This window comes from Podarcis bocagei (assembly GCF_964188305.1).
Source record: "Podarcis bocagei genome assembly, chromosome: 5".
NCBI lineage: Eukaryota > Metazoa > Chordata > Lepidosauria > Squamata > Lacertidae > Podarcis > Podarcis bocagei.
The window spans coordinates 60045719-60069173 of record NC_138129.1 but is presented as its reverse complement, the minus strand read 5'-3'; the positions used below and the strand labels follow the sequence as shown (position 1 = coordinate 60069173).

At 41.7% G+C, this 23455-nt stretch overlaps 2 protein-coding genes across 9 annotated transcripts in view; one reads left to right on the top strand and one right to left on the bottom strand.

The window, feature by feature from the left end:
- Positions 1–21690, top strand: part of FAM151A (family with sequence similarity 151 member A) — a 38955-nt gene extending 17265 nt beyond the window's left edge. The window contains exons 1-8 of one of the 7 annotated variants that reach the window (XM_081195437.1): positions 1078–1448; positions 4600–4678; positions 9904–10041; positions 12776–12928; positions 15763–15922; positions 18001–18225; positions 19212–19351; positions 19849–21690. In XM_081195437.1, the coding sequence (XP_081051563.1) occupies positions 9933–10041; positions 12776–12928; positions 15763–15922; positions 18001–18225; positions 19212–19351; positions 19849–19922 (861 nt within the window). In that variant the 5' untranslated portion in view covers positions 1078–1448; positions 4600–4678; positions 9904–9932 and the 3' untranslated portion in view covers positions 19923–21690. Of the gene's footprint in view, positions 1–1077; positions 1449–1472; positions 2018–3864; positions 3884–4565; positions 4679–7797; positions 8104–9903; positions 10042–12775; positions 12929–15762; positions 15923–18000; positions 18226–19211; positions 19352–19848 lie in introns of those variants that run through there. The other 6 variants (XM_081195435.1, XM_081195436.1, XM_081195433.1 and 3 more) reach the window with 6 other exon arrangements.
- Positions 21180–23455, bottom strand: part of ACOT11 (acyl-CoA thioesterase 11) — a 61624-nt gene continuing 59348 nt past the window's right edge. For both annotated transcript variants that reach the window (XM_081195396.1, XM_081195397.1), the window contains one exon: positions 21180–22299. In XM_081195396.1, coding sequence (XP_081051522.1) covers positions 22144–22299 — 156 coding nt within the window. In that variant the 3' untranslated portion in view covers positions 21180–22143. The remainder of the gene's footprint in view (positions 22300–23455) is intronic.

Sequence of the window (23455 nt, the reverse complement as noted above, 5' to 3'; positions counted from 1 at the left end):
ACCGGAAGGAGGGGAGGGGGAAGGGGGGGCTTCGAGGGGGGATGGATGTCAGGGGTTCAGGAGCAGAGGCGAGGGCGAGGGAGGAAACAGAGAGCGAGGGGGAGGAGGCAGAAGAAAAGATGAGTGATGACGACGACCTGAGATCTCCGAGTCTTTCCAGTGAATCAGAAGATTCACAGAAAGGAGCACCAGTGGCCAGAGCCAGGGGGGAGCCTAGGGGGACACCCCAGGAAGAAGGGTCCAGAGGGGGCTCAGAGGGGAGCAGTTGGAAATCGGGACCAGCGTCACCAACAGAGAGCAGGGGAGAAGAAGGGCGCCAGGTATCAAGTGCTGGCAGCTCGCAACAGGAGGGAGGGCACGAGTCAGGAGTGGCCACACCTCCATCGGAGAGCGAAGAAACGGTCAGGAGGAAAGTGGAAGGTTGGGCGCGCGCGCCAAGTTCAAATGCACAGGAAGGTGGCGCAGTAAGCAGCCCGGAAAGGGAGCCAGGTCCTAAAGCCCGGCGCAAGGAGACAGGAGGGTCCGGGGGGTCAGCGTCAGAAGAATCCCGGAAGGAAGAGACCACGGGGGGCAGAGGGACCCAGAGAAGAACGGTCAGACGGAAGAGGTGGAGTAAGGCTAGGTTAGTAAGCTGGTGCACAGGGGGCGGAGACTCAGACGGAGCTTCGCCGGTCTAACCCTTAAGACGTAGAGTTGCGCGCAGCAGCTTGAGAATGGAAACTGTAACTCAATAAAGACTTTTACAAGTGACCGCTGGCTAGCGTGATCCTCTGTGAGCTAGGATCTGGAAGCAGCTCTGACAGTAGGTAATAAATTGCTGCTTATAACTTTATTATTGAGAACGCAGGAAAGGGTGATGTGAGGAAGTCCAATGTTTATGGAAATATGATTTGTGGATTATTGTTTTTGTTATATTTTCTTTCCTATTTTATGTCTACTTTCTTGTTGTTTTTTCCTTTCCTTCTTTTGTTTGTTATAATGTGGGGATGGTATTTTGTATGTTTGGTGATTTTGTGTTTAAAATTTGCAATAAATATTTTTTAAAAAAACAAACAAAAAGCTAAACTAAAAGAACCATCACTTCCTTCCCTGTCACACTTGCTGCTTATTTTCCTTCCTCCAAACACTATGAGGGAAAATAAGAGGGGGTGGGCAGAGAAAATAGTTGGAGTATGGCAGGTGTCATCAACCTCTCTGGACCAGGGACATATTTTGAATTTTGAGGGCAGGCTGTGGGTGCCAGTCACAAAATGGCTGCCATGGAGGTGTGGCATAACACAAAATGGCTGCCATAGGACAACAGAATAATAGAAGGACTGGACCAGGGGGACTTTAAGCCTGTTTCTTCAGATCAGGGGCACCGAGCCAGTCATGATACCCCAAAACAGCCTTTTGTGTCATTGCTTCCAGAGTCATGCTAAAGGTTGAGGAGACTCAACACTCATTCGGTATGGTCCAAGTCAATGAGATGAATGTACATTAGGATCACAAACCACCCGAAACAACATTTAAGGGCACTACCCAAAAAACAGCATTTTGGTGGGGAATCCTGAAGTGATCCAAAAAGGGGATAGAATTTACACAGAAAAGAGGGCATCGCACCTGTCACTTTTAGTCTGGTGGATGACAGTCCCTCTATTCTTTAATTCTCACAACATTTCTGCCATGGGAGACATGCCGCAACACAAAATTAGGGAGGGTGCAATCATGGTGAAGCCATGTATGTGTTTCTGTACTAGAAAATGTTTAACCTGTTGAATTTCTGTCTGCCATACAGCTGTTAAAGGCACATGAACCCTGTGGCTGCCATCCTTTACCTGTTTACCTGTGAGTAAGCCCCATTACGCCCATTGGGACCTCCCCTCCCTCTTCTTTCCTCCCCCCATGGCAGTTAGATAAAGGCAGCCAAAAAGCAGAGGGGGAAGCACCAGTATTTCATTTATTATTTTAGAACACACCAAAGCAGCAGCAATGGAACACAGTTGTTGTTTTTTTAAGAGAAATTCAACAAGTGCAGACTTCCGGGTTGGCGCGAACAGCTAATGGCGGATTCCCTCCGAGCTCTGGAGGGAATCGGCTCCGCTGGGGACTGGTCTTACCGCGACGGCGACGCGGAGACCCTCAAAAACCGCAGGCGCGGATGCCTGCGGACCTGGTGACTCGGTGGGCACCTTAAGCGCCCTCCCCGACCCACGAAGAGCCTTTTTAAAGGCTTCGGAAAGGGTACGGAGAGTGGCGTGGTGCTGGGAGTAGACCGCTATCCCAGCGGAGCGAAGCCGTGTGCCATGGCCGATGAGCGCTGACTTTATTTCCTCAAATTCGGACCGGAAAAGAAGCAACCCGTGAGTAGATGGGAATTTGGACTCTAAAATATCTATTTCTGAATTTGATACGACCGGGGGATGTGTCAAAGGGAAGTCCGCACCCCCCCCCTCCTGCAGAAGATTTAAAGCAATAGCAGGAGAACTAAGTTGGAGAGCCTACCCTTTTGGGGTGAGTTAAAAAGACATTAACTTTCACGATTTGATAAAAGAAGTTTTGAGCTGGAGTGTAAGAGTGGAATTTCAGAAGCTTTTTTCTTGTTGTGTGCAAACCCCCCCCCTCCCAGGCCCGGGAGCGTCCTGCCTCTGAGCCTGTTAAAGAGGAAAGGAGTTTGACAGCTGTCAAAGCTGTCAAACGGGCAACTTAAAGTGAAAAAGCTTGCTACTTAAGATCTCTCTGGATTAAATGTGATACAATTGAATTAAAGTTGTTGATAACAAAGAAACCAACGAGGTTGAGGACTGTTGGAAAAAGATTACTAAGTAACCAGATTCCCTCTAGGGGGAATTCTGAGACATTACAATGGCTGCGGATGGAAAGTTACTAGCTGAGATAGAAAGAGCGTTCTATCTTGTGGGAATTTTACAAGAACAGAGTCTGGCTATGAATAAACAACTCACGACCTTGACTTCTGGAATAAGCAGCTCTGTTGAATGTACTGAGGATTTGAATGGGAAAGAACCTGCAGCTGAATTGGAAGAGATATCTCAAGAATTGAGGAAGACTAAACAAGGAAAGGAGAAAGTACACATGGAAAATACCAACCAGAAGGTTATATCAGTGGAGTATAAGCAAGAAGACCTTTGGATCACATGGATTACAAATCTGCGAAAGATGCGAAAGATGAAGGAGGAGGCCCCTGGAATACTTGGATTACAGGAATTTAAAATAAAGAAGAAATATAACTGGGGCCCCCACTTTGAAGATGAAGAGTTTGTGGAGCTTTTGCAGCAGTTGTTTTTAAGTGTTCCTGTGGGAAGAAAACCTGATTGGATTGAGACAGAACTCCTTCGAGATTCGATGACCAACATAAAGGACTTCCAACAAGACCGGCGGAGAGGGACTGAAAGAGATTTGAAGGCCTCGGACGTGAGGAACCCAGGCTAAGAACTGTTATTATAGACATGTATTTGGGAAAGGACGGAAACCGGGGATGGGAGGGAGAGGGAAAACAGAACTTTAAAAACACTCTTGATTTTTGGGTTTAGTCAATATGATTTTTATCTAATACAAATTGGGAAATCGATGGAAGGGAACTTGAGTCCAACTTAGGAAAGAACCTAATTTTTTATAAAAGGTGTTATATTAAGATGGTAAAGAGCAGACATAATAACTTGCTGATATAATTATGGAAATTGGGATGCATGAAGGGGGGTGGGGGGAAGTCAAGAAACAAGGTTAAGAAAATAAGATTTTTGAAATTATGCATGTTTTTTTGTCTTTGTCTTTTTTTCTTTTTTTTGTGTGTGTATGTTATGTCTTTATAAAATGTGAAAAACCAATAAAAAATTTTATAAAAAAAAAGAAATTCAACAAGTGCAGGAGACAATTGTATTAGAACGTGATCTACCATTTACTGAATTTACTATCTTCACCTGTGTCAAAAAGAGTAATGAGCAACTGATTCTTAAAAGCCTACTAAAGGATTTCATAATAGCAACCTGTGTTTGTTATTCTGAATATATTCCCATAAAGAAATTCAGGGAATAGGATGAAATCTCTAAGCAGAAACTGGCTTCTTCTTTCCTTTGATGGGGGGTTCCTACTTCATCGTATCAGTTTAAATGGAAACATATCTTGCAAGATGGTTTGCATTCCTAATAAAAGATCTTTGGTTAAAGCTCACTATATTTTACAAATTGACCTGATAAGAAGTAATCATCTGAGTTCAATAGGGTTGCTCCCAGGTAAACTATGCAAAGGATTATGAGCCTAATCAATAGAACATTATGTGGTGTTTGTGTGTGTGTATGTCTATAGATAATGGATTAACACAGTTGCTTGCATTTTTTGTGGGATAACCAACCTCATATAACCAGCATTCTTAAGTCAAATTAATGCATGAAGGGTTTAATACCATAGAGTAAGCTGTCCTGCCAGGCTTAGCTCACCTTGGGAGGAACTAGTAATCAAGCCTTGATTCCCCTTCCAGTCTACTTAAGAAGCTCAGCTTGTGAGGAGGCTAAGATGATTGCTCCAGCTTAGTCACATTGCTCTCACAAGCCATTATTGTGTTCTTGTAGCAATAATTTAAGAACTTTCTCCATTTTGACCAAGCCAATTTTTGCTGCCTGTACAACTTTTCTGACTGATGTACAGTATGAAAAAATACATGGACCTAACCTTTGAAGAATTTGTAAGTAAACCAATTTTTTATTTACCAAACGTGGTTTTTTCCTATGCTGAGGGAAGTGGAAAGTTTTAGAACTTACAAGGGTATATTTTAAAGGTCTAACAGCCTATATCTCCATGCTTTACTTTGCTGCATTTTTTGTGATTTTAAATCTCTGCTGGGGTTCTCTCACCAAAGAGTACTTGCTCCAAACTTGGATCTTGGCATCCTTTAATTCCGCACCCCCCCCCCTTTTGCACCAACATTTTGGACTCTCCTTTAGGATATTGCTGTGGGGACTGTCCTGATAATCTCCTGTACTTCATTTTTTTTCCAGTACACCACTAGAGTCCTGTAAAGAATATTGTAAAATGGAACAAGGTCTGATTAACTTGTCCCAGCATGTCAGCCAGAAGGTGGCAGTAGAAGGGAAGCTTTGAGAAAAGTGAATCTGACGCATAAAAGCTTAGAAATGAATTAAAACGAGGCTTCTCGGGAGCCACCTGTCCAGCCCATAAATCCTGGACCTGGCTTTATTTTCATTCTGCTGGTCTGCATGCATACTACACTTGTGTTATGCTTGTGGTATAGAAATGGAACAATGTTTGGACAGTGGTAGCTTGTGTTCATTGGGGCTGGTGGGGCAGAAGGCAGGAAGACCAACATTAGATGGAACCAGAGCCAATGACAACAGAGCTGCCTTCTGGCTGGTTGCAAGTAAGAAGGCGGGCAGGTGGGGCCTGGCTGATGGCAGACTGAGGTTGGCTGGAGCAGTGCCCCATATGGCCTAAATGGACCAGTGTCTGCTGCGTTTGGTGACAGCTTTGGAAAGGATGTAGTAGTCTTAAGAATGCCATGCTACCATAGCAAATGTGTGTTCATAAATTTATTGATAGCATGATCACTATATTGATTACATGATGATTCTAACAATATAAATTGCAAATAAAAATGATCAGATCATGCTGTAAACAGGGTGGAATTACTGGATCTGTGATGGACACTACTTTTATCCCTAGCAATGAGGTGCTGCTTGAATATTAAGACGCCGATTCTATGCAAACTACAACAGGGAGTAAAGAAACTGCATAAAAAATGCCAAATAAGCCACGCAGGCTGTTGATTTGTGGTTTAACTGCACATTGTCCCTGAGACATGGAGCTGGCATTGCACCTCCCCACTGGAGAAGGAGATTCCTCAGCCACATTGGAAGCCTTTGGGCCTCTCCAAATGTCCTTTTTATTGTGCGTTCAGAAGAATTTGTGCTTACGGTGATATCGGGACAGTTGCGTCATTCCAATACCATTCATGCTTGCCAAAGTTTTGGGAGTAAACAAACAGCTAGGTTTCCAATCAGTGCATAGCTTCTTGCTGAAGTCATGTAACTTTTCATCCCATGCTGTGTGTGTGTGTGTGTTCCACCTTCGTTGTGCTGTAGCTCAAGTGCGGCCCCCTCCAGATGGCTATAATTAGGTAACAAGTCAGTAACACTGAGGAAGCATTGCAGAATGAAGCAGAATGAAATTTGGACAGTCCAGTATGAATCCACCTCTAATACACTGTTAACTGCATCAACGACATGTTATAGAATACACCCACGAAAACACAGCACAACACCAGTTTTGTGGTTTCCCTTTGTTTTTAATCCGAGGATGAGCTGTGGGCTTGGGTAAACTACAGGCAGTCTCAGTCTGGCAGGTCAATGGAATAATCGCTTGGCCACTTGGCATTGCACACTGACCTTTCCTGCCTATCACATATAGAACAGATTGTTTGATCATGTGAACTGTCTCCAAGACGTTCATTCAAGAGTTTAACCTTAACAAAAACTGTTGTGCCCCAAACTAAACTACTGGACAGTTTTCTTTTCTGCTTAGCGAGAGGCCACCAAGCTGGGGTTCACTCGCCTCTGCTTCTTATTGGAAAGAAGGCGATTGACAGCAGCAGCCCACTGGGACTTTGAGAAAGGAAACACAAACTCGTGCGGCAGGAACACCTCCTTTGTAGCCATCGCACATGCCTGCCATCTGAATCGGCTAGAACCTGGTTGTCATGGTTTTCACTAGGCAAAGCAAGAGAGCACCATGAGGATTTGGCCCAGCATACACAGTGTATACCCAACCCTGTCTTGGGATATGTAAAGCAAGCACGGTACTTAAGTGCTTTAGTGGGATTTGCAGAGGTATGTCTCAGGTCTCCTGTATCTACAGTGGGATGAGTTCAGTTGTTATGAGATCCTGAACTTCTTGCATTTACACGTGGGGGGGGGGCTAATGCTGTAATTTTAACAGAAGCTTTTCAGAGGAATATATTCTCTTAATCTAGTAAGGTCAGGAAAGCTTAGAAGTGATAATGTCAGTATTATTTCAAACCTGTTAATTTAAAACCAGCAGGCATAGTCTTTCTTTCTTCCTCCCTGGTGGTGGGAGTGGTGTCTAATGTGATCCAGCATTTGTATGCGCAGATCTGAAGAGGGAGGACCCATCTTTACGTAATCTCAGAACAGCTGCCTTCACACACATGGCATTAATATAACTAATTCTTGGAGGGATGGTTCCCCCACCCCCCAGCACATATCAAGTAGATGTACTTTGGCCTCAAAATATTGCCCTGATGGATTTTTCATAGGAGCACAACCTCAGAGAACTTCAGTAAAATTATTTCTGAGCTAGAGAGATCATCACCAGTGTCTTCCCCCCCCCCCCGCCTCTTGGTAGCCAACCTATAGCTATTACAGAAACTTAGCCTGTTACTCCACGATGGTGATCTTTGATTACCAGGAGGTAAATCCTTCAAGGAACACAGAACCATTTTTTTAAAGAAGAATAATTATTTTTTAAGGCGGTGCCAGATTATCAGAAGAAAAACAAGGCCAGGAAGGTGTGTTAGAAAAGCAATTCTTCAAGAAAGTACCAGCTTGTTTAAAAGAAACACCTGCAAGACAGCAAAACATCATTAGAAGGAATCTCCTCCAAGACAGTAGCATGGTATCACAAGTGACTTGTCCAAGGCAATAATTATTAAAGTGAGAAAAATCACAAGTTATTAAGAGAATCCCTTCAAGGCAACAGTGGATTATTGGAAGGAAACTTCTTCAGAGCTGTTCTGGATTTTTAAAAGGAGAAAAAGAACACCACTTACTGAATTAAGATCCCTTCGTCCTGATTTCTGTTTTCGGGGGGCCAAGGCTTCTGGCTGGAGTTTAAACATTCTGAATTGCCTCTTCACCTTCATTTACTCTCTCATCCTGTTTTTGGAAGGAAACTGCAATTGTATAGGTGAAGCTGCCAAGGAGCTGGCACACCTAAAGAACATGACAGCTTCCAGCATGAAGTGTCCTTCCACTGGAAGAAAAGGTGTTGTCATTGCTGTGATCAGTGCCGTGGCAGTGATTTCCGTTTGCATAGCTCTCACTGTAACCCTGACAGTCAACAGGAAATCCCCGCAAGGTACTAAGCAAGAAGACCAGGGTTTGCTGGAGGTGGGGGCCAGTGAATTTCACATAAATGCTGTGATTGCTGGGTTAGAATTCATATTGCATTTGTTATCTATACATTGACAGGACAGGCTCTCTGTTGCAGCTATAAGAATAGAATTGTAGAGTTGGAAGGGAATTGAAGGGCCATCTAGTCCAACTAGATTGCAACTGCTTTTGGCTTAGGTTGATGCACAAGTATGCAAGCTCCCTGTTTTGCTGAATTCTTCCTCAGGCAGGTAAAATGTGAATGCTTACTTATTTTGAGGCCAGTTGGTTCAGTGAAATGTATTACTTCAGGTCTTTTAGCCTCACAGGATATTTCTGGGGCTGGTTCCATGAAATCCAAGAGGTGGCTGGGTAGTGGGAAGGTGGGCAAACTCAGTTTTGTTTTCCCTAAGATGTGCACAGCCTCAACCTAACCCCTGTGAAACCCTCACAACCTTGCCTGATATTTTCCCTGGACTATAGTGGAAAGCTCAGTGGCAGAGCATCCATGCCCCAGTTTCAGCCCCTGTGTATCTCCAGGTAGGGCTGGAGATGTTTCTTGTCTGAAGCCCTGCCAGTCAGTGTAGACAACACAGAGCTAGATGGATCAATGGTCTGACTCTGTATCAAGCAGTTTCTTAAGTTATAACACTCGACAGGTTGAGCGTCTTTCTTCTTCATTACTTGGAATTTGCACAGAATTTTGATTAGGGACTTTGCCCGTTTGGGGGGTGGGGTGGGGGGTAAGACAAAAGCACTTCTACATAGCAAGGAAGAAAGTAAAGCCATGAGCTCATAAGCCCATGAAGGGGAAGCCAAGATGTGAACTGGAACATAAGACCCCTCCTCACAGGATTTGGATACCCGATGCTAAACCAGTCAATCAATCAAATGTTTATTACAGTCAACTAACCATTAGGCAAAGTACAAAATACAAAATAATTCAAAATCACAACCTCAGCAGAACTGATTATTAATTACTAAAGGTGACAAGTTAGTAAAATAAGAATCACAGCAAGTCTGAGAGATATTACAACCTTCAGATATATTACCACCACCACCCCTCAAGGAAGTTATTCAAAAGGTTCTCTAAGGTTTGACCAGAAATCCACCTGTTAATAGGATAAATTATGCTTTCTCAAACCCCTTGATAAATCTATAGTAAAAGGACACACAAGAGACCGTTTCAGGCTTTAACTGGTTGCAAGGACAATTCCTATCCTTGAAAATAACTTTGGCAATTTTGATGTCTAGTTTCATAGAGGATAAAATGTTAAAACCTGCCAACAAAATTGTTCTTACGTATTGTTGGAAAATTTAGGTATGGCATACTGTACACTTGTTGGACCAATTCTGGCCCTACTGTTAAATGTCATCTTGTTATCAGCCATATGTATATTTATTTAGAAAGGAAATGTGGACGCTTCCCTTCTTGAAATGAATGAAATATGGTATGTTCCTTCAACACCAAAGATATGCACTAACTGGGTCTAACTACCAGGAATGACACGGGAAGTTGCGTTATTTTCTTATTTGCATAAAGCTTTTATTTTGTATGTGGGTTTAGTTTTTATTAGAAGTAACCAGTGCTTTTTTTCTCGGGGGATGCAGAGGTACACATACCCCTAAACATTTTGTGAATCTATGTACTTTTGTCCATTTACTGTATTTATTTTCCCCGATTTAAACTATAAAATGGTGATATGTGAGTACCCCTAAACATTTGTTTTAGAGAAAAAAGCACTGGGAGTAACCCATGTTTATTTGTGTTCAATTTCCTGTTTAGATTCTCAAGCCTTCAGTACAGGTGGAGATATGTTGGATTATTTGTTCAATCTGAGGAGAATAGACCGGAAAGATGGGTTGCTGGTCAGCTGGTACCATGCTGCAAACCGGAAGAGTGAAATGGAAGAGGCATTGAAGAGTAAGACACTGTTTTCTTCTCCCAGGTTAGATCATGCCTGGCTAAAAGTACCATAGTTGGGAACAAGTGCACTAGCTCGCCCCTTCGATTGTGCGGGGTTGATGCTTTGTGAAGTGTGCATGCTGTGCGCACACCGTGTGATGTGCTGATGTCATTGACTTTGGCAGTGTTTGTTGGGAAGGGTGTGGTGGTTGAAGAGGTACATTTGGACTTTAACTGCACATTGTGAAGGTGCTTCCACACCGACTGCTCTACAGTTGTTAGACATCATTATTTCTTTACTAGACTTATGGAGATATTGGTCTCATTTGTTGCAAGTGTTGTTCTGTACAGTTCCCAAGGAACAAACTTTCCTTTCAAGTATGTACCGTAGTAGCAGGGAAGATGACTGCTTGAGTTTCAAGTCCAGCTGAGGGTTTTCCCTCCCTCAAATAATGCTTTTCACAGATACATCACTGCTATGAATTCAGAGTAAGTCTGTATTCAACCACCCACATGGAGGATAAAGGGGTATGTAGACTTGCTAATGGGTGTAAGAACTTGTCAATATCCCTCAATTGACAGAAAAACAGCTGCAGTTTATTTGTTAATTTATGTGCTTGAGGGGCAAGTGACAGAAGTTCACTTTAAGGGGCTCATTCTAGGTTCAAAAGTGCATTTTAATACATTCTTCTTCCAACATACCTTTTCTTTTTTTAAGGTGGGTTAACCACCATGATTTAAAAGTTCTGCTAAACTTTAACATATTAACTACACCATTCCTTACAGTTAATCAAGGCAGAGAAATCTGTAATGATAAGGGGGATAGGATGGCTCACATTGTAGCGATAAGAATGAGCAATTGATTCTAGTTGTGTGAGATAAGACAACTCCATCAACATGGTTCCTGCTGCCTTCTGCCTGAAGGGGCTTATCACCTTGTGATAATGAAACTAGAGGAATGGGCAGAAAGCTCCAGGCTGATGTAGAACTCTTCCACTTCCATTATCAGCTCAGGCACAACATACATCAGACATCTTATCTGAAAAAATCAAGTATTTCATTGGGCCTTGGGAATCCTTCTTGAGGAAGGAACTGGAAGAGAGAGGTTTCCACTGAGTTGTCTATCAGTTAGCAAGAGGAATCAAAAGAACATGGCATAAAATTGGAGGACCTCTGCACTTTCAGGAACACTGCTGTCCTGGTGATCAGAAACCAAATATATATTTATTTCAGTAGGAATTTAATATGCTGAGTGTTGGGTGTATTATTCTGTTTATTTGTGGTGTGAACCCAATTAGTTTCTTCTTTTCTTCAGATAGCACTTTGTATATTGTTTAAATTGGAGGGAGTAGAAGCCCTTCCCGATGTTGTTTGACTTCCAATTCCCTTCAACCCCAGCCAGCATGGCCAATGGTTTGGTCCAATAAGATGTGGTCCAACAACTAAAGGCTCCCCAACTAAGCTTTAAAATAAAAAGTTGATGTTCATTTATTTATTTATACATACATACATACATACATACATACATATATACCCCACCTTTTCCCCTGACAGGGACTTAAGGCAGCTTACAGATAAAAATAATAACCTCTAAAAACAAACACACACACAAAATCTATTAAAACTATACAAATAATAATTTATCAAGTGAGAAATTAAACTCCTTTGGTTGCTCTATCCTGGTGTGTGATTGGCCTCACTCGTAGTCGCTGTTGGGTAAGAAAAAGGACTCGGCTGACAATGAACTCTGGGTGGATATTTTTCTCATAACACCACTGAAATTTCCAGAACTCAACTGTGTTGAGTCCTCATTCAAATTAAACCCTCCTTGCAATGAGAACAGTACCTCAAGGACTGCCTCTCCCCACAAAAACTGACCTGAACCCTGCAATCATCACCTGACACCCATCTTTGTGTGACCCCACCCCCTCCATGGGAGGTTTGGAGGATGCTATTTTTCTAGAAAAAGAGGTGCTGGAACTCACCATGAGCGTCTCCCTTGTTCTCTTATAATGATGGCCACCTGAGAGGTGCCGGAACTGAGTTTCGGCGAGCTCTGGCTGAAAAAAACGCCCTGGAACAATATGAGAATGGGCCTTTTTGGTGGTGGCCTCCTGTTTCTGGAATGCTTTCCCCAGATAGGCACACCTGGCACCATCTTTATCTAGCTTTAGGAAGCAGACAAAAGCTTTTTTTCTTTGCCTGGGACTTTTAGCCCTTAATTTCATTTTGGCCTCTTTAATGTGGCTAGGACCTAGAGTCCTGCCTTTTATTCATATACGTAGGTAGGTTTGTGGGGGGGGGGGGGTTGGTTTTGTTTTTAACTGGTTTTAATGTAAATCACTTTGAGTTACTCCATAAGAAAAGCAACTAGCAACAGCAATAAATAAATAATATTAATAATAAATGCACTATAAATAAATCCCTTTGCTTTATAAAATTATTGTCTGTTCTGTATTGATAATATTTGCTACAATTATTACCTTAAAACAAAGATAAGAGAAGTGCAGCAAACTGTTTAAATATAGCGCTTTTTCCACAGTTGACTGAATGCATCTAGAAGCAAGCCTTTAGACCTTGTTCCAATCCCAGACCGTAAAATCTGAAATGGTGCCTCTGGGTGAAAGCTGCCCACCATGTGCAAACTCCCACCATATGCAAATAGACTGTGCACAGAACTTTCTTCAATGTGAATTCTCTCTCTCTCTCTCTCTCTGTCTCTGTGTTTGTGTGTGTGGGTACATATGTACAGGTGACGTTATGGCCTTTGAAGCCGATGTCACCGTTGAAGCACACAACACACCCAATGAGACAGACACGCCCATCATGGCCCATCCACCTGACATCTACAGTGATAACACTCTTCAGGAATGGCTGGAGGCAGTCCTTAAGTCATCCAATAAAGGTATGTTGGTTGAAAGGAGACGTGCCAATTGAAGTGGATAGGGAAGGAAATTATAAGCTTCAAGCCAATGGTATTGGGTTTGTTTTTACACAAATTGTTTCATCTGAAAAGTATTATTTTTTGTCGGGGATAAATTATTTTATTTAACTATATTTATTGTTGTCAGCCTTATGATCTTGCCATATGTCACATGTATGGAAATGGCTGAGACGGTGCATAACAGCCCATTCTTTTTTTTTAAAAAAATATATTAATAATTTCAGGGTAATAGGAAAAAAAGAAAAAATACAAAAAAACACTACAATACTTAAAAAAGAAGAAAAAGCGCAAAACATAAAAACCAATACAGCAATACAACAAAGAAAATAATAGAAAAAAGAAAAAAGAAAAACACAAATCCCAAATTTCATATCTTTAACTTCCATTTGCTTGTTTCAGTCTGGAGCTGAGGAGGGTCCTAACTTTGGAGAGACCTTGAAATATGCTTATAAATATTTTTTGGATTACATTGATGACTGTGGGGAGTGGGGCTGTGGGGAATGGGAGGGTTTGATGAAGGGAGATGGAGACAATTTTGGGTTGGAACTCCCCAGAGACCTACTCCTCAATGGGAAAGGAAAGGAATTAAGAAAGAGACTAACAAATGACAAGGAAAAGGGCAAGTATAAACAAGAAGAAGAAGATCTGCAGAAGGGACATGGAAGAGACTTAAGGGCCTCGGACATAAGACTTCCAGGTTGATGGACTAGATGGAATGGACAGTAAGGACTGACACGACCCGAGACCAGGAAGAAGAGACGTTGGATGAAGATTGAAAGAAAATTTATAAAGAAAATTTTTTATTTGGGGAATTAGCCTAAAATCAATGAATATTAAGGAAAATGTTGGAATGAAACTATATGACTCTAGCAGAAATGATATTAGGGGTTATGTATATTTGAGTATTAAGATTCAAGCTTTAAGGTACTTTATGGTAAGATAAGGTTAAATAAATTAAGGTAATTTGAATAACAGAATATGGGGAAAGATGGAAAGGATTTGTTGAGTTAATTACAGTGATGCCCCGCAAGACGAATGCCTCGCAAGACGGAAAACTCGCTAGACGAAAGGGTTTTCCGTTTTTGAGCTGCTTCGCAAGACGAATTTCCCTATGGGCTTGCAAGTTTGTTTCCTTTTTCTTAACACCATTAATACAGTTGCAACTTGACTTCGAGGAGCAACTCATAGAACGCAGTGTACATAGTAGCCTTTTTTGAGGTTTTTAAAGACTTCGGTGATTTTTGAAGCTTTTCCAAAACTTCTTTTGCAGCCATTTGGTAAGTTAAGCTTTTAAAACTTTTTTTGGGGGGGTTGGATTTTGGGTTGGGGTGTTTGGAATTCAAGGACTTGGTGTTGGGAAGGGGTTTGCAAGAATCTGGAAGCTTGTGTGGTTTTTTTTCTTCATTTTTATGATTTTCTGTGACCATTGGGCCACTCTGCTGTTTTTTTAAAAAAAATTCTGGATTTGAATTTCTGTGTGCTGGGTGGCTGGGGGAACAGTTGGGGAGGGGTTTGCAAGAATCTGGAAACTTGTGGTTTTTTTCCTGCATTTTTATGATTTTCTGTGACCATTGGGCCACTCTGCTGTTTTTTTAAAAAAAAATCTGGGTTTGAATTTTGAAATGCTCTTTACAGTATGTGTGACTTTAAAGAGCACTTAATAAACTCTTGTTGTACCAAATTTGGCTTTGTTTGGACTTTTTTTGAGCATAGGAACGCATTAATTGATTTTCAATGCATTCCTATGGGAAACCGTGCTTCGCAAGACGAAAAATTCGCTAGACGAAAAAATTCACGGAACGAATTAATTTCGTCTTGCGAGGCACCACTGTATTAGGTTAAATTGTTAAGATAAATTATTTAACAAAAATCGAGAAAGATGGAAAGAATTTGCTGAAATAACTAATTAAACTAGAATACAAAAAGGGAGGTGTGAGGAGGTCAATGAAACAAGCATAACAGCCCATTCTTAATGTGGATTTGAGACTGTACACCATTAAGCTCTTATATCCAGTACTTTACATTTGTGCTGAAAGCATCTTCCAGGAACGGGGAGGAAGTTATGTATAAAAGAGGCCCTGGGTAGCTTCCCTGAGAGCAGCCCAGGCAGAGTAGGAGTATTTTGAGCTTGGATGTAGCAGCATAATTTATTACTGGGTCGAAACACCTCAAAAAGAACATGCACCCATTGACCATGGCAGGAAAACAAGCCAAAAACTTGAAATATAGAGGGTGATTTCCTTTCAAGTCTGAGCAACTTGCAATCAGGAATGAAGGTTTCATTATTTACGGTATTTAATTTATAGCTTGCATTTTGTTTACCGCACTTCCTGCTCAATAATGAAGCAACTTACAGGTCACTTCCAGATGGAAACTTATTGAGCAGTTGTCCTGATTTGTTTTCACAAAATTTGTGCAGAAGTCTTATGCTGTCACCAACACACCCCCTATCCAGTGATTATTATTATCCTACACTTTTTGTGGACTTCTGTCTGTTTTTTGTTTTGTTTTGGAGGGGAGGGGAATAGATTTGTTGCACCAGAGCTCTACTTGGTCATTGCTATTTATTGTGATGCGCCCGTTTTCTTTGTAGAAAGTTAGGAAAGTGTGTTCTTAAAGGCTGCCTACCTGACTGTGGGAGAGATCCACACAAAGGGTGACTTGTGCCTACAGCAGACCTCTTCATGTGTTGCCTCCATCCATCCATTCATTCTAGAACAAAGCAGGGCTGGTTGAGTTAGGAGCACTAACTGAACCTGATGGATTTCACAGGAGTTTCTTCCTTTTCCAATTAGCCATCAAGCTGGATTTCAAAAGCATCAAAGCTGTTGGCCCATCTCTGGATATATTAGTAAAAACCTCCTCTCAAATGAATATCCACCGACCTGTGTGGCTAAATGCAGATATTCTGAGAGGCCCAAATGTACCTATTAATATTGCAGTCAACGCAAGCCGGTGAGTAAAAAGGAACTTCTATTGTATTTGTATCAGGATGCATTTTCTATCCTGGGGTAGAACATCTGTATCCAGAAGTACCTGTCTACAGTTCTATCACACACTAGCATTCGACACATAGTAGGAGTCGAGTCGAATCAAAACCTGCGACTTTCTCCTAAGCCTCCACTTGTGTAAAGCATGTGCACACAGGGGACCCTGTGAAAAGCAGCTGGAGGAGAAGGGGACAAAGGCTGGAGAAAGAACTATGAGAGGAGGGGTGCCCTTTTCATATCCTTGGGACCCCCTTTTATATATTAACACTGTATTTTTGTAATATTTGCTGTTTTAAGTTGTCTGTTGCTTTAGTTTTCTGTATACTCCTTAGAAGGTGTGTATATATATATATATATATATATATATATATTTGCTTTCGTAGATTTTCACGGGTACAGGAATGTAGGTTTTGGTGTCTTCGGGTGTCTTCCCGTGTAAGAGTTGGGGTGTCTAGGCGACGTTTCGACGAGGTCTCACTCGTCATCTTCAGGCTGGTGCTTTCGGCTTCTTGTTACTGGAACAGAGCAGGATCTCAGTGTTTGAGTTCCTATAAATACTGTTGAGGGGGTGTGGTGTATAGCCTCCAACGTTCTGGGCAGAGAGGAAGTTCCTAGGTTAATGTGCCTTTTCTTCTTTTGTTCATTAATTACTTGAGGGATATCTTGAGTGATTACTTGAGTGATATTCTGGGTACCACTTAGGAGGGTCATTAGGTGTGGATTAGTTGCTAAAGCTTTCGTGTCTTGACCTCTTGACCTTGTAAAGAGTTTTTCTGAGAAGATGGCTGTACTGCACTTAGTTGTGCTCTGGCTTGGCTTCGTGTATAGGGGCGAGCTGTGGTTTTGTGCCCTGTGCCAGCCAGATCTGTGTAGGGATTGCAGGGGGGTGCAGCATCCGGAGGTGCCACTATGGTTTGGCTACTGGATGGTGTCTGTAATTTATCTGTGGAGAGGGTCTGGGTTTGGGTCTGGTGTGGTTGATTGGAGATGGCGTTCTGTGTGCCTCTGGTTCTGGTGTCGCACATTAACCTAGGAACTTCCTCTCTGCCCAGAACGTTGGAGGCTATACACCACACCCCCTCAACAGTATTTATAGGAACTCAAACACTGAGATCCTGCTCTGTTCCAGTAACAAGAAGCCGAAAGCACCAGCCTGAAGATGACGAGTGAGACCTCGTCGAAACGTCGCCTAGACACCCCAACTCTTACACGGGAAGACACCCGAAGACACCAAAACCTACATATATATATATATATATATATATATATATATATATATATATATATATATGAAATGGTGTAAATAAACTGTCCCATATAGTCAAATTCAGCCCCATATTTGCTCAAGAGGGGACACCTGTGGGCAAATGTAGTACAAGGTGTACTCAGTTCCACTGCACTAAAATGCATTGGAAGACATCAGAAAAATATGGATCAATTGCTGCAGATAGCTTAGGAACCCAATAACCCCACAACCATCTATTCTCTGCATATGTGGCATAAATTCTCCTCTGAGGCAGACCCAACTTGATCTGCAATGGAGCCAACATTTTCCATCTGAAAAGCTTCCAAATCATCCCGCAGTCTCTATAGTCTTCTTATAGCACAAGACTTCACTGAGCCAATTTTGCAATCACACAATTATTGATAAATGCCAAGTGTCTACTTGATTGTGTCAAATGGCCAAGTTGGCTTGTGCCTTGAGACAATCTCTTAATCACCACTAAGCCAAGCAGGGTTTCCTTCTAGATTTTAGACTGTGTTTTGCAGGCTAATAGCGTCTCAGCTTGTATTGGCAAAAGATGGCAGATCAGAGAATACAGATATCTGTAATAAGGGAAGGCTTTGGGATCAGGATTATGGGATGCTGGAAGCCAGGTATGAAGGTTACTGAGGGCAGATCAAGTCTGAGTCATTAGTTTCCAGAGTCATTAGAGAGGCTTCCCAAATAGTCTCTGAGTCTTGGCTATCCTTGTGTGAAAAGAAACTAGAATGGCTTTAGATGTCTGCAGTTGCAGCTATATTGTTGTTGTTTGTCCTCAGATTCCTCTCACTCATCCAGGAGAAGTTCCCAGACTGCACTCTCTCCCCAGGATGGTCAACCCTCTATTTACCTTTCTTTCCAAACAAGACCTACACACAGAAAATGGTTGAGGACATGCATAGCCTCGTAGGGAACCTCCCTCAGCGAATCACCTTCCCCATAAGAGCCGTCATGGCAAGACCAGCCTGGCCTCATTTGAGCTGGCTTCTCAGCCAGTCTGACAGGTAAGAGATTTACAGCACACTTATTGTTTATCTCCCCTGCAACACACAGAGATTAATTCAGAAATCTTGGTTTACTCACGCACTAGAAACTTGCAAACCGTATGCAGTAGGTCAGATTAAAACAGAACTGCTAATATTAGAATGAATCTACATATTCCCAGTCACAAAACATGCCAACCACCTTTCAAAAAGTGCTGTCTTGGGAACAAAGAATGCATTGCCCACAAGGTACAACACTGATCTCCCTACAGTGCAACGCAAGGACACAGCCAGATTAATCACATCAAAATGGGAGTAGGGGGGAGAGGAAGTGGTTGCTAAGCACTCGGGATGCTTGAGGAATCTGATCTTTGGGGATTCTGATCCTAACTGCCCTGATGGGTTACATCTCTTGGACTGATGTGCAGATTGGAACATTATTGTCCTTCAGAGCTGCGTCCCTGTAAAGTCATCCCCGTAGGCATATCCTACAGAGTCATTTCTGTAGTGAGACATCACCTGTACTTTGGAATGCCTTCTCAGTTGATATTAGGCAGGTGTCATGGCTGTATCCTTTAGATGCCTGCTAAAAATGCTTCTCTTTTGGTGGGTCAGCTTCTGATTTGGTTACATCTGTTCTTAAATTTGTGTTAGATATTTTATTGTCTTCAGATGTTTTTAACAGTTTTTTAAATAATTATCACAGAAGTGTTTGCTGCCCTGGGCTCCTTTGGGAGGAGGAATAGAATTTTAATAAAATATATACTAATCAGACTTTTCTGAATATTGCAGTACTGTTCTTGGCTCCCATTCCCTTCTATGCCATTTCCTCAAATCAAACCCCACACCCCAAAGCCTCTCAGGTATCAAGTCAATTGCAGCCTAATCATGGATCGCCCACATAACATATAGTTTGGACCTTAGCACTGAATGATTTCCTGTTTAACATCCTAGACTACACAGCTTCCAAAAACTTCCTGTACCCCCCAAACGATTTCTCTTCCTAGGTACAGCCTGACTCTCTGGCAAGGGAAGACTGACCCAGTTACAGTGGATGATCTCCTCTTTATTCGAAAGAATAGCCAACCTGAACAAATCTATTACGACCTTTTTGAACCTGTGTTGACTCAGTTCCGAGACTTGGCATGTGAGTATTAAATTTTACTTTTGAAAATGCACCAAGATACAGGCAAAATTCAAGTAAGGGTATGAAATATTTGCATATCATACAGCCACAGCCACCACCCCCCTCGTCTAAGCAACAAATTCAGCAGGCTTGTAAATAGGCACTTGCCTGGTTTCCTGCACTGACTCATATTCTAACAACCATTTTAGACAACAAATGACTAAGGCTGACCATGGTAATGCTGGCTAGGGTTTCTGAGAGCTGTAGGCCCTACCTGGCCAGGAAGAGAACCTGGAACCCTCTGCGTCCAAATCAGATGTTCTGCCACTGAGCTGTGACCCTTACCTACCAGGGAGGGGAACCTGTGGCCCTCTAGGTGTTGTTGGACTGCAACTCCCAACATCCCTGCCCGTGTGGCCAATGGGCCATCCAAGAACATATGAAGGACTTGTTTTATAGTATAAAAGTCATTTGTGTTTGTTTTCATGAACAAACATTTCAACTCCCTGTCGTTTCAGTTGAGACTAAGCACCAAGAATCAGGGCAACCTCATCCAAGTCCTGCTCTTTGTTATACATCTGATATGCACTGATCCAGCAAAGTTTCGAGTTTTTCATTTAATTCAGAGACCAGTAACGTTTCTCTGGGCTCATTGGCCAACTGGAGAGCTCCAGAATACCTTTGACACAGCAGAGACTCGCATTGGGCAAGGCTCTTCTTGCTTTGCAGTTTTTCCTGCCCAGAGTCAGATCACCAGCAGTGGTATGCTCCAGAATCGGGTTGACTTCCTTTGTTTTGCAGCTGGATTGGCAGTTTAGCGCATGGACTAGATGTTCAGGTCCAAGTGTGCTTGTTCTTGGTTCTCAGCACAACAGGAAGTTCAACGTGGCAAGCACCTAGGCTGATATCACCAGATCAACTAATATGTTTAAACTCTGCTACTTCCGTCAATGTGTACACACAAAAAAGGAACCAATTCATAGTCCCTGAAGCAACTTCTACAACAAATAGTATCCTCAGCTTCTTGCCATCTGGACAGTGCTGCTGCGTAAACAGCTTGGAAATGCCATCCCATTTGGCTGAGACAACTTTCAAACTAGCAGAAAAGATACATGACAAATGAATGAAGTTGAACTAAACTCATTCTCAGACTGTGGATGTGGACGTTCTGAGGACATGGCTGGAGCATCACCAATGGGTTTGTACATTACAAAAGTCAGTAGCTTTAGACATTTATTTAAAATGTCCCATTTTAGCTGATAGTTAAGGTTTAGAAGAAAATAAACAATTTTATATTCTCTATCACAAGTTGTGCTCAATTCACTTTCACACTGATTGGTTTACCTGTTTTTATCTTCTTTCTGGACCTTAAAGTACTAGGAACTTGATTTATTTTAAATTAATCCCAAGGTACTGAATTCTGTATTTGACCTCAGCTTTCACGCTTGCATAATGTGAATGCAGAAGCATGACATACATGTGCAGCAAAGCAAGAAAACCCTAGAAGCGGGCTGACTTTGGCAGACATCAGTGGTTCTTGGGGGACACAACTGCTACCCATACAGTGTGATCTCATGTACAAGAAAGAGATCCACCGCAGTTCTCAGCTCTGCTGCTGAAGCATGTAAACCAATCCTTAACCAGAGTTAACAGCCTCACTGATATACCACCCATGTTATGGGCAGCTTCAGAACCCAGGAATATATGTTATGTGCTTAACAGTGTCAGCGCTAAACCCTGTGGAGCATGAAATGAGAATTTGTTAACATGCACATATATAATTATAAAATGGAGGCATGCCACCATAGCCTCTGACCAGTTTGTGCCCAATAAATGCAAACTCAGGAGCTTTTAATTTTTTAAATATTCTTTTATTGAGAGAAATGTCAATAAAGTCCCACAGCTCTGTCAAAAAGATTCAAAACCAGAACTGGCAAACTTTACTACAAAAGTGTAAGAGAAAATACCCACCTAGGAAAACAGAAAATGAGGTACTTAGTTTATGGATCAAAGAATAGATTATTCATCCCCCTTTATTCCAAGTACCAGAAGGGCAAGTTTGAATGATTTTTTACATGAGGAGGACAGCACCGCCAGGGCAAAATAATTTAATCTCCCTCAGGCTCAGACTGATGATAAAAAACTTCCAACATTCAAGAAAGACACATTGATACTAAATAATGGTTAAAGAAAAGCTAACATGTGACATGATTTAATATTGTGCTGTGCACTGTAGGTAGTTAAGAATGCCCTCCACCAATTCAAAAATTAGTTTGTAGATTCTTCCAATGAAGAACAATTGTTGCAATGAATTTGTTCTGAATTCTTGTGAAATTCATTAAAAAACACTTTAAAAAACATTTCACCTCTATATGAAAAGTCATTTTTTAAGCTACTGATTTTCAATTGAAAGCTGTTCTCCCACCTAGTGTTCTGGACACAGAAAGAAACAGTCCATTTTCAAGTTTTTCTTGACATCACATTTCTCTGCCAATCAAATATATACAAGGCTTCAACAGAAGCCAACACAGGTGCAATTAAGGATATGTAAAACCCAGGACGGATCAGAACAAGTTGCTTCCTGAAGTGCAAACATGATTGCTAAGTTACTGATCATTAAATCCTACTGCATAAAAATCTTCATTCTGATCATAAGCCAATAAAGTGACTTCCCTCCACAAGTGAGGGCTGTGCAATTTGTGCATTTGAATAAACCTGTTTCTTTCCTCTCCTTTTATCCCATACATTGAGCCGTCATTTCAATATTTACAACAATGCTCATTGTCAGACAAAGATGACTGGTTTCTGTACAACTAAAGATTCTGAAGCCCAACCGAGAGATTGTCTTTGTTTTTCTGGAGAAACTGTTCACAGGCTTGAAAGGTGGAATGGAAGCTTGAAGAGAGGCCAGCAATGTTAGTTGTAATGTAGGCCAAAACACCTGAAGTGGCCTGGTGGTAATATGACACCTGGAAACAAAAAAAGCATCTTATCAATTAGTTCCTGGGAAGGCTTCAGTTTACTGACCCCAAACTAATAATGGATTTCCGTCCTCAATGTACAGTTGACAGCAATGCCAGAGGACCTTTGGCTCCTTGAACTCAGTTCTAATTCCTAACTTGCACAAGACATTGGTTTATTCAGAGGAATGCAAAGCAGGCTTCAGGGTACCATGGAAGGGCAGCAAACAAGGAACTAGTTAGTATACATCTGTGGGTGCATGTATCAGGAGAGACACCATGTGGATTTTCTGCCTTAAGCATCAGAACATCTTGAGCCATCTCTGGAAATGATTGCAAGAATCCTGGAATAGCAACCCACAAACTCAATCCAAACCATTACACTGGTGGTGCATCTCCTATTGTTTTTAGGGTTTGTGCCCATTTTAAATCACAAAAACCTACAGCCAGAAAAACCTTGGAGCTAGAAATGGGCAGAGGCTAAAAGCTGGCGCACACACGCAGGTCCCCGACTTCTTTTTCCGCACAGCCATTCCCAAATACATTGGTATATGTGATTGCATAGAGAAAAGTGTTGCATTAACCAATGGTACACAAAAGGAATTCACAGCAAGTGATTTGCTAAGTCTCAATATTTCACAAACAGCATCTATTCTAACATCAGAAAAAAAAGATTTGTGACACTTTATAAAGGTAATCTGGTACACAAAGCTACTCTCAGAACAAATAGGGTGAACTCATGCTATAAAATACATCCCTGGGAACTGAACCAATTTGGAGGACAGAGGCTTATAGCCTCCAGCCTCCACTACTTCCGAGTTGCTTTAACCATAGTTTCTCATGGTTTCTTAAATTGGGCAGATTACAGTTAGTGCTGACTTCCACACTTTGAGTTTAGAAACCATTGTTTGGAATTTAGCACTAACCATGGTTTGTCCCTAGTTGGAAATAATGGCAAATTATTATTATTAATAATAATTAAATTTGCATACCACCCTTCATCTGGACAGGGCAGTTTACAACTTAAAAATACAAAATGAGAACACAAAATGCGTAATAAAAAACAAAAGCAAACCAATAACCCCACTCCCCACAAACACATTTAAAGGGCCATAGTTTGTTTAATCAGTCAATAGCCTGGTTATAGAGAAAAGTTTTCACCTGG